Source organism: Phalacrocorax aristotelis, chromosome 1, assembly GCF_949628215.1.
Source record: "Phalacrocorax aristotelis chromosome 1, bGulAri2.1, whole genome shotgun sequence".
NCBI classification, from domain to species: Eukaryota; Metazoa; Chordata; class Aves; order Suliformes; family Phalacrocoracidae; genus Phalacrocorax; species Phalacrocorax aristotelis.
The window spans coordinates 161,170,568-161,181,856 of NC_134276.1; the positions used below are offsets into that span (position 1 = coordinate 161,170,568).

The 11,289-nt window shown below is 51.7% G+C and overlaps 1 protein-coding gene across 1 annotated transcript; it reads right to left on the reverse strand.

Moving 5' to 3' along the window:
• Nucleotides 1-6,980: 6,980 nt before the first annotated feature.
• ELFN2 (extracellular leucine rich repeat and fibronectin type III domain containing 2) lies at nt 6,981-10,128 on the reverse strand. Its single transcript, XM_075076641.1, has one exon. It carries the CDS (start codon nt 9,697-9,699, stop codon nt 7,273-7,275), a length of 2,427 nt encoding a protein of 808 aa, XP_074932742.1. The 5' UTR covers nt 9,700-10,128; the 3' UTR covers nt 6,981-7,272.
• Nucleotides 10,129-11,289: the final 1,161 nt, after the last annotated feature.

Sequence of the window (11,289 nt, forward strand, 5' to 3'; positions counted from 1 at the left end):
CATTAATTCCTCCCAAGGTTTGAGATTCCCTGTCTCAGAAGGCCCATATCCCTGCACTCCAGAGATGCAGATGCCAGAAACACTACCTTGACCCAAAGATCCAGTTTTCCAACAAGTGCATGAGGTCTGACTAACCCCAGTAGAGCTCCTCTTTGTTATGCGCTCTTGTCCATCCCCCAGAGATGCACAGCCCAGCACCATTCCTTCCCACACTCAATCATTCTTCCCAAGTCCAATGAAGAACGTGTCAGACTGTGAAGCATCTGCCTGTAGTATCATCTGCCCCCAAGGCTGCTCTAAAATCAATTCAAGCATTAATAAGAGTCGTCAGCTACTGCAGCATATATATCCAGGAGCTGAAAGTCACTGTTGTGTCCATATTCACAATGTCCTAGGACCATTTATTCCTGCCCCTCCCTATGCTAGAAACAGAGGCCGTGAGCTCAGCACACCCAAGAAGGAAGCTCAGAAACCATGGTTAGACCCATCTGATCAAAGCTGGATGTGCAAGGGCAAACAAAGAAACCATCTGAGCCAAGCAGCAGTACCACTCTTGGGAGAAACTGGAAATGAGAAAAAACAGAGGGCAGAGACATCACATGCAAGGGAATGGCTGCTATGTCACCATACACAAATTGGCCTTAATTATGTGTATAAACGCACCAATAACCACGGATTTGCTGGCTGTGTTCTTGACTTCAAATATTAATGCTTAGGAAGAGATGAGATCAGGATATCTGCTGGTGGATTAGGCTACAGATTGCTCAGTCATTACCCATGGCCGAATCACCTGGCTTGGACTGCCTTCCTCCAGAAAGCTCTGAAAATTGGCAGAGGATGCCTCTCAGTGCCAGCTAAGGTTTTGTTGTGTAGGTGATGGATGAGGAAGTGCTGCCCTACACCCAGGAAGTGCTGTATGCATGGGGCATGAACTGGGTGCTATCAGTGCAGGAGGGGACCAGTATCACAGCAGAACTAAGGCCACAGTAAAAATGAGGCTGTGTCCAAACAAGGTGATATCCAAGGGCAGAGAAGCTGTGTGACTGGGGGAGTAGATGGCCACTGGGTGCCTGGGAAAATCCAGAATCCTTCTCCCATGCCCTGACCCAGCTTTCTCAGTTTCTCCCATACCCCATTCCCTCCCATCCCATCCCACCTCCTCTACAAGACAAGGCTGGGACAAATGGACTCAGAAGCAGCTTTTCATATTTTTTGTTTGTTGTTTTTTGGTTTTTTTGTTAGTTTTTTTTTAAATAAGAAATTTATTGCAAATATAGAAATTGATTTTCTCCATACAGGAATCTCCAAGTTGAGGAAAAACGATTTCGTGCCATTCAGTTTTAAAACAGGAAAAGAAAATAGGGGGGGGGGGGGAAGAAAAGAAGGAGAAATAAAAATCTAAAAGAAAGGCAAAAAAAAATAAAAGAAGAAGAAGAAGAAGAAGAAAAGAACATAAGTCCAACTCAAATTTGTCCATACACAACCGGGGGGGGTCACAGGGTTGTTACGGAAGGAGGAACACCAAAGAGGCCACAAGGAGCCAGTCCCAGCAGCTACCTCCCAGGCCCTTCCTTACAGTAAAGGGCTGACACCCCCAGCTCTGTGCCTGGCAGCTACCCGCCCCTTTCCCACCCCCTCGCCCCAGGTGCTGTGCTTGTGAATGGACCAGCCGTACCAGCCCTGGTGGGTCTGGCCTGACCCGGCTGGCCTCTTCCTCTCCTCCCTAGGAAGGTGGAGAGCAGGCAGCGGGGGCAGGCCACCCAAGAGCAAGGCCTCACAGTGGCGGTGGTAGTTATGGGGGAGGCAAAGGCCAAGCCAAATGTGCAAGGATGGGGCAGACAGAAGGGAGGACTCTAAGGGGCAGAAGGGGTGATTTACCTCCTGGTGGGGCAAGGAGTAAAGGAGGTGCCCACCCAGTAGGAGAAGGAGAAGCCAGGCAGAGATTGCCCCCTCTCCACCTGGGGATGGGGGCTGGGTTGGGGCAGCCCCACAGAGAGCTGCCCTGGTGGGACTGCACATGGAGAGGTATAAAGACATCTCCCCACAACTTGTGGCAGGGGAAGTTGAGGGGAGGCAGACCAAAAATGCCCCTCACAGTACAAGGCCAAAGCGGCTGGAGGGACGGGGTACAGGAGTGCGTGCGTGTGTAGCAGGGAGGCAACAGACCCTCCCCTCTGCCCCTTCTTCGGGGAAAGACCCAAAAACACCTGCCTCAGCTAGGATGGGCAGGGGAAGCTGAGGTGGGGCAGGCTCTGCCAGCCCTACAAGAGACCCCGGTAGCCCAGTGGAGGGTGGCACTCAGTGTCCGTCCCACACCAAGCCACCCTGAAGATGCTCCCTTCTGCTCAGATGGTGGGACAGCAGCAGGCTGCCTCCAGCAAGAGGACGTGGCTCCATGAGGCTCTTCTTGCGTGCAGCTTGTGCTGAAGGAGGTGGTGATGGTGGAAGGGGTGTTCTCCAGGCTCCCAGAGGCTGTGTGTTCTTCCAGACGCAGCTGAGCTTTCCGGTCAGCAACAAGCATGGCAAACGTGATTTCAGGGCCCTGGGTCCAGCTCCTGCCTGTGTGGCAGCTGCCTGCCCTGTAGTGCTGAGCTCTGCCCTACAGAGAGGGGCCACAGCTTGTCATGAAGTCTGCCCAGCTTTTTTCTTCAGGCACTGCTGACTTACTCCCCACCTCCTCTCACACAGCCTCCACCCCTGCACTCAACCCTTTCTTTTGCTGGTCCCTTTCTTCCTTTACCATCCCATTCTGTTCAGTGTGGCCATCTCTTCCTCTGGTCTTTCCAGCCTGTCCCTCTTCTCCACCCTCTCCATCCCCCTCTATCTGTCCCCTCCTTGCCTCCCCATTCCTTGGTCCCACCACACCTTCCTCACCCCTGCTGTGTCTGGCCCTCCTCTCCCTTCCTCAGTGCCTTTTCCCCCTTCCCTCTGGCATCTCCCCTCCTTCCCCCAAGCCTGCCTGGCAGAGCCTCCTCCAGGAAGGCAGGCTGATTAGCATTGCAAACACACAGAGGCTTCCTCAGCCCAACATAAATCTTCATTTGTCAGTCATGAATATTTCATACCTGCCTCGGGAGGGATTTATTCAGCATGGAAGAGTGGGGAGGGGGAGAGAAGAACATGGCACCACAGCATAAGGTGGGATAGCACTGACAGAGCTCTGCCCCATGGGAACAGCATGCCTACAGTCACCTTCACTCTTCTGCATGCAGGAACCCAGCCCAGGCTCCTGGTCCCTGCTCCCCCCACCACCCCAAGGCTGTTCCTGGGGGAAGAAGGCAGGTCGGCACCTTACCTCATTCTTTACCCTCCACTTTTTCCAGTGAGGTGAACTAAACCCCTGTTTTCCCTGCCAAGAGTCACCAACCCAGAAATAAAGTGTGAAAGGGGCTCATTCTGGTTCTGCCCCATGGATCCACTTTGCCCTGCGAGAAGGCAAGGCTGAGGAACTCTTGCCAAAGCCAAGACATAGAGGGCTTAGAAACTCCAAGCAGTCTATCTGAGCTTTTTCCCACCAAAGAGGCCTTAAGTGTTTCATCATGCCCTGCTCTCTACCAGGGCCACCCATGGGAGAGGAGGGGTAGAACAGACTTAATCCACAGCTCCCTGCTGTCAATGAGATGAAATTGGTGGGAGGTCTTCTAGTGATTGCAACCAGCTCCACATCAAGCTTTCACTGTATTTCACTGGTTTCCCTGCAGCTGAAGCACTCCTTGTTCCCCCAAGAATAACCTTGCTTGTAGATTTGGGGAAAGAGCAACCAGGACATGGGGATGGTAGTGACCATTTCTCTTATGAGATCTATATTGATGGGCCTCATTCCTATTTCTAAGTAATTAGGAGAAATGGTGACCACTAGAAAGAGCAGGCCTTTGCTATATAACACATCCCCCTTCACACACAAGACCCTGAAAAGCAGCTGAGAGACCACATTTGGGACAAGGGGAGGGGGACACTGAAAAGAAGAAGGAATGTTTTTTGTGGGGCTGATTGGGTTGGGTTCTCTTTGGGGTGTGTTCCCTCCCAAAATGGTAGGAGTCTCTCATAAAATCACATCAGGATGAAGGAAAGGAGCAGGAAAAACAGGGACAAGGACCAGAGAGACTTTGGGGGAGGAGGTTAAATTCCAACAAACTGGCACATACACAACAGGTGTTTGCTCAGAAAAATACAGTAAAATCATCATGCAAATAGAACGTTAAATCTGCTTTCCTCCAACAGGGCTGGCATCACTTTGTGAGCCCTCATCCCTGGGGAGGGAGCAGGACAAGGAAGAAGGGAGGAGGAAGGAAGGTGGGACACTTTGTTCCCTTTCCTTGCCCTCTTCCTCCCACAGAACAGTCCATCTTGTGCAAACTTCACCCACTGGTTTGGAGTGGGGGGCTACAGTTGGGAGAGAAATGGCTTGTCCTTCCTACCCAGCCTTACCCCCACCACAGGCAAAAGAAGGGCCTGATGATAGCTGTATCCCTGACCTTTCTTTTCTGCCTCATTGGGGGTGATGGGGGGAGGGAGCAGAAACCATTACAGGTTAACGCTCTCCCCAAAAGTATAGACTGAGTGGAACTGATTACAAGACCGTACAGCAGAGAAGCACAGAGAGGGAAGAGGTGGGGAGAGGAACAGGACTCCATCCCCCCGTGCCTATCATCCCTCATTTCCTGTCCAGTTCTGTGCCCCAGCTATTAGTCTTTCCTGCTTGGCTGGTGGCCATGCTGAAAGACCTTTGGGCCTGCTCCATGTGGTAGCTGGAGAGGCTGCTGCCTAAATGCCGAAGCATGTCTCACAGCATTTATCTGTCTTGATTTGCTGCATTGTCCCAACATGGAGGGACGCCTGGCAGCAGTGATGTGACTTCCCTTCATCCTCATACACATACACACACACACACACACACACACACACACGTGCACACACACCCCTTCTCTGGGTTGGACCGGCTCTTACAGTGTGGAGTCAGTCCCACGAATACCCATGAACTCAAGGCAAAATGATACTTTGACTGTGGGGAAGCAGTCTGATGGCGAAGGAGGCTGAGGCAATGGGACCAGGACCTGGCTGAGGATTGTTACCATCAGCATGCCTACAAGGAAGGAACCCCATGGGTCTTCACAGGTTTAGACCTTGGGGATTCCCCCTCTGGTTTTCGCACACCAGGCTACTGCTGCTCCTCACTTACAGAAGATTAAGTCATGTCACCTGTGGCACAGAAACCAGCTCTCACAGCTGGCAGTGCTACTACCTGACAGATAACAGGCAGATTCTCTGCAGGCAGCATGTAAATCCCTCCCAGAGAAGCTCCTACACCCTCATCCTTCTCTGAGGGCCCCCCAAAACACTGGGGCTTCTAAGGAGCACCTCAGAAAGAAAATAACCACTTAGGAAAGGCCAACACAGCACAGGCCCTCATCCTGATAGAGGTGAACAATTGTCAAGAATTGGGGTGTTCTGCTCATGGAGAGGAGGCCCACTGTGCTGCATAAAGACTCACTCGGCAGGTGGCACCCCTGCCTGACAAGAAAACTGGTGGAGATAGTGCCAAGATTGTGCTTTGTTGGGCTATTCAGAAATGGGATGAAGTGGAGGGGGTAGTAGGCTCATTCCCAAATCTGTGGTAGGTCTTCTATCCAAGGGACAGAGGTTGGGACATAGCAAGTGAAATCACTTGCCAAGACATTAAAGGATCCCTAAGAAAAGTTTGTCACAGCTAACTGTGAGGAGGTGGAGGATTTAGGAAGTGATAAGTTGCTTTGCCTCTAATGAGGGCCTCTAAGTATTCAAAGGGGCACTGCCATCCAGAGTCTGGTATCCTCTTCACAGTGTGGCTGCACACACAAAGGGGCCTTCCTCTGGAGCCATCCCTCTTGGACTTGGGCTATTCCCAGTCCCCAGTCTCACATCCCTTTAGTTTCCTGTGCTCCTGCCTTCACCCTAGGCTGTCTCCTATCCATGCCAGTGTCCATGGCCTATTCAAGAGGAAGCCACTTGATGGCTTTTCTGTCAACCCAGTGAGGTGAGCAACTGAAATCCTATTCTTCACATCCACCTGCAAGTGAGGATGGGTGATGCCCTTTTCCTGCACAGCTACCCATCCCACATTCCATGGTGTAAGTCATTTGGGAAGAGCTGCAGAAGCTTCGTGTAGTACTTGGTCTGCTCAGCTCCTCTCAGGTCCCTACCTCATAGTAAGGGAGGCATGAACAGAGAATACTAAACCTATTGCACAAGGGCAGCCTGAGCATAGATATATATGGTGGGGAGGACCTCTGACCTGTGACAATTGTGGAGAGGTGGGAACCCTTTACACCTCTGAGAGACTGGACCTTTCTGCCTTTTCCTCCACCACTCCTTGAGGACCTGGCTTGCCATGACAAAAAGCACATTCATACACCCCCACCAGCTGGCAGAAAACTAGCTCTGAGCAGGCCTGGAGAGTGCCTACCATTCCAAAATTGCTGGTGTCCATCAGTAACATTGTGACAGGAGAAGATACGGAGGAAGAACAGCAAGGCCACAGAGCCTGTTGTGTGGCAGGTCCTACCTCCCTTGAGCCTTTGCACCTCCTCTCCTTCCTCCAAGGAGGATGGAGGTTCATAAAGTATCTAGACAGAAAGTACAAGCCTAGGGAGCCCTAACAGAGAAGGATAGGGAAGAGGAAAAGGAAAAGAAGTGAGAAAACATCTTCCAGGAAATCCCACCTATCTTGGAAGGGAACCAGAGAGAGAGAAAAGCCTCCACTGCCAAAGGAAATAAAGGAAAAAAAAGTGATGGAAGATTGGAAAAGTATGTGTGTCAGGTGGGCAGAGAAGCTTTCTAAACCAAAAGCTTTCTCCCCTCCCACCCAAAAGAAAAATCAGCCCTCAACAGGAACAGAAAGAGCAATAGTTCACAGCTGAGTTTCATGTCCACAGAGTGTCCATCCCTGCCCTTCCCCTGCCACCACCGCCACCCCCTCCCGGGCCGTTCCCACCCACCCACACTCCAGTGTTGTTACCACAGTGTCAGAGCAGGACGCTCCTCCCAACCATCTGCAGGCAGAACAATGGTCCCCGTAACACAGTAGAGACAATTTGGTGTGTGTGTGTCTGTGTGTGTCTGTGTGTGAGAGTTTTCTGTTGTTGTTGTAAACTTTAAGAAATGATTTTGTCAGTTTTGTATTTGTTGGGAGTATGTTGTTGTTGGTTTATTTTTCACAGTCAAGTGGCATTTTTTTTCTGGTTTTTGGGGGAGGGTCTTGTTTTGTATTGTTTCCTTGGAAAGAGCAAGGGAGAGTCACAGCTTCTGCTGAGCAGAGACTCCTTTCCAGTAATCCAGGATGTCATGCAGATCCTCATCCTTGGCAAACTGAACTTTCTTCCGCAGGGCATGCCCAGCTGCCATGTAAACCTCCTCCCTATGGTGCTTCTTGTAAGGCCGGAATCGCTCCCAGATCTTGTGGGTGCTCTCTGATGAGTACTCAGGGCTGGAGGAGTAGCCTGAGAAATAGTGTCTGGGGGAGAGCTGCGAGTATGTGGAGTCTCGCTTGGACCGTGAGAGTGGCTTGAGGAATGACACCCGCTGGCTCAGGGTGTCAGCACTTTCCTCATAGTACAGGGCCGGGAAGGAGTGACGGTGCTCACTGCAATGGTAAGAAGGCTTGACCTCCAAGTGGTGGATGGTGCCCGGGGACACCAAGGGAAGACGATCCAAAGGGCTGTTGAGTGGGCTGCCCTTCTCAATGTATTTGGAGTCAGACTTGCTGAGTGGTGGGTGGTCAGGTACATCCAAGCTGAAGACCTTGGCGCTCTTGATGGAGCCACTAGAGGAGACACTGCAGGTCTTTCTGGCCACAGCAGCATCAGCACTGAGCTGGCGTTGCAAAGGGTGGTGGGAGCTTTCCTTGTAGGGTGGGGAGAGAAAGCTGGGCCTCTCTAGCCCACCCGAGGAACTAGCTGGGATGGACTGGCACTCAAAGGCCATGTCTGAGTCAACACCAGTCCCACCACCCAGGAAGGAGGCTGTGTCCAGCTTGAGGGCATCAATGCAGTTGTTGATGATCTGGTTGACCTTGTCTACCTCCTTGGCTATAGTAGAGATCTCAGCAGCTGAGCCTTGCCCATTGTCAAGCTCCCTCAGGTCCTCATCCCGCTGGGTTCGTTCCAGCCCATCCCCACCACCAGTCCGCACCTCAATGTAGTTACCTTTAGTGGTGACTTTAGGAGTCTCAATCCCAGCCTCCATTGACTTTGATGGGGGCAGCTTCTCCCCAATCATGGAAGGGATGGAGGACATCCGTGAGACAGGGATGACTGGTGGCTCACCCAGCTTCTGGGAAGGATGGACCATGGTACTGGTGTCAATATCTGATCCGTAACGCATTTCCAGGATGGTCTTTTTGACGTTGAGGGACTTCTGTTTCTCCTCCTGCATCCTCCTCTTCCGCAGGCAGTAGTACACCACCCCTAGGACAATGACCATCCCAAAGAGGCAACCCAGGGTGGTCATGATATAGTGTGTGGTAGTGGACGTACTGGAAATAGGGTCCTCCCTGCCTTTGCTTCGGGTTGCAAAGGTCAGGCAAGTATGGTTGTAGCGCCTGTTGTTGCGAATGGAGGCCACACAGAAAGTATAATCAGTGTGGGCCTTCAACTTGTTGACAGTGACATATTCTTTCTTGCTCTTCAGTGTTGCTATGTCAGAAACGTAGCTGTTATTGTATTGGACCAGCACGTACATCTTACTGTAGGGCATGGGGATGGTTACCATCAGGATGGCTGAGGTGATGGTGACATCATGGAGCTTGATGCTGGGACTGAAGGAGGAGTCAGTGGTGGAGGAGGCTGGAGGCTTGACTGAAAGGAAGTCCCCAGGGCTGATGGCAGAGCCCTCATCCAGGTCACGCTGGGAGTCAGGTGTATAAGGGGTGGGGTTGACCCTGGAGAGGGAGGGGATGGTGCCGCCTCTGCACATGGACTGGAAGATGGTGATGGCATTGCGGTTGTGGTGAGGCCGAGGTACCAGAAGTGGGTACCCAGCGAACTCCCGAGGAGTCTCACACTGGAGCCGGTCATAGTTCTTGGTGACATTGTTGAAGAGTGCCAGCCAGTTAAGAAAGCTGTAGAGACTACAGTCACAGTTGAAGGGGTTGCCAGCCAGTTCACACACCATCAGATTGCTCAAGCTGGTGAAAGTGTTCCCCTCCAGGCGGCTGAGACGGTTAGATGACAGGTCAATGCTAATCAAGCTGGGGCACTCAGAGAAGGCAGATGGGGTGACCAGCTCAATTAGGTTGTGCTGTACAAAGAGGAACTGGAGACGGGCCATGCCCCGCAACATGCCCTCTGTCAGGTTAGTGAGTTTGTTATAGCCCAGCTGTAACACCTGAAGGTTTGACTGGCCCATGAAAGCCCCATCCTCGATATAGGAGATTTCATTCTTGGTCAGGTTCAAATCAGTCAGGTTGCCGAAGCGGTTGAGGGAGGAGTACAGCACCACTTTGAGCTTATTCTCGTTCAGACGCAAGTCATGCACTGTGCTGTTGATGTGCTGGGGGATGGTCTCATATGGGGGCTGGTTCTGGCTGCAGATGGCCAGCCACACATAACCTTTGTCCCCCTCAATCAGCCAGCAGTCACCTCGCACAGTGCCAGGGGAAAACAAGCAAAGCAGGGCAGCTGCCCACAATCCCAGGCACAACATGGTCTGCAGTGGTGCCCTCATCAGGATGGAAAAAAAAACAACAAAAACCAGCCCCAAATCTCAGGAGCACTGCAAAAGCAAACTAAGGGGCAGAGGCAAGGGAAAGGGACACTAACTGGGGTTTAGCAATGGAAGGGCATGAGCACCCCAGTCCTATTGGGTGTCGTCACCATTATGTCTTCCTGCCCTCTGGGTCAAGCCAGGTGCATGGAGTAGGGGGAACACATGCAGTCTGCTTCCAGCACACCCAAAAGCTATGACCGTGGATGATTGATCTGGAAGGGAACTACCTTGTGCTTCTTTTCTAAACAAAAATTCAGGCTGAGGATAATGAGTCTTCTTTGATGCTCATGAGCAACTTGCCCACCTTTTTCACTTTTCTCCCTCCCACCCACCTCCCACCCACACTGAACCCACCCCAAAATGAACCCAAGTCCTCCCCCCCTCTAGTCTTCCCCCGCCCCTCCACGGTGTGATTTGGAAGAACAAGGCAGGGCTGCCTCCTCTGTCGCTCACACTCCCTCGGTTCCTCCTCCTTCTCTTCCTTCTCTCCCGGGTTCTCTCTGAGAAGCTTCAGAGCTTCAGATCAAACATGTCGAAAACAAAAATACAGAGAGGGAAAGAGCAAGTGCACACGAGAGAGATCCATCTGTCACTGGAATCTGGAAAAGAAAGCACAGAGGAGACGAGAAGAGGCATCAGTTGGAGGAGCCTTTGAGATAAGAATATAGGCAAGCAAGGTTTCATGAGAAAAGCGAGATGGGGAAAGACAGCATTATAAGGGGTGCAAGCAAGAGAGAAGCGGTACTGCCTGCCATGCTCATAAGCCTTTGAGAAGGGAACCTTCACAATGTATAATCTCGTATCAGGGGTATGCAGAAGGGTACCTGAGCTCCCTTAAGAAACATTCTCCCACAGCCAGGGACGTGGGAGAAGGCAGCGGTGTGGGGGTAGAAGGGAAAGGGGAGGGAGGGTGGGAAACATAAGGCTGTTATTGCGGGGGCTCAAAACTCCTAGTGTAAACAAAGGCAAGCCCCAAGCACAGCCAAAGCCACTGATTTTCAGCTGCCTGAAAATGATGTAAACAGAATGCATGAAGCAGGGAAAATGCAGACAAGCCTCCCCCCGTGAAAAAAAAATCCCACTTTTCTGTTTGTTTCCTTCCTTCCTTGATGCAAGAGGGATAAATAATTCAAGCCACGTGTAACCACTTGTGCTCTAAAAATTGTTCCTGCCTCTTGGTGCAGGGACAAGGCTGTTGAGGTGAGCCAGCCTGGCTTGAGCACGCTGGCGGGGGCAGGGTGTAGGCAGTGTGTCAAATATGAGCCTCTAGTCTCCCACCCAGCAATGCCAGCAGTCCTGCGCTCGAGCACATCACCCACCTACCTCTGCACCAAAGAAAGGTGCACAGCTCCCACCTTCCTACTTTGCCACCTCTCCTTCGGGGCTATGAGCACACCTCTTTTGTGGGAAAGAACACCTTACAGGGATTAGTGGCAAAGTGACATTTGCTTCAATGTATTTCTGGGCTCTGGGCAAGCTCCTGGTTCTGACTAGGAAGGGCAGCCTGGAGGACCCTTCCCTCCAGCTACAACTTCATCCCTTCTCCCA

What these genes read in the sequence shown, in the direction of transcription:
- ELFN2 (XM_075076641.1), bottom strand. Translation starts at nt 9,699, where the DNA reads ATGAGGGCACCACTGCAGACCATGTTGTGCCTGGGATTGTGGGCAGCT.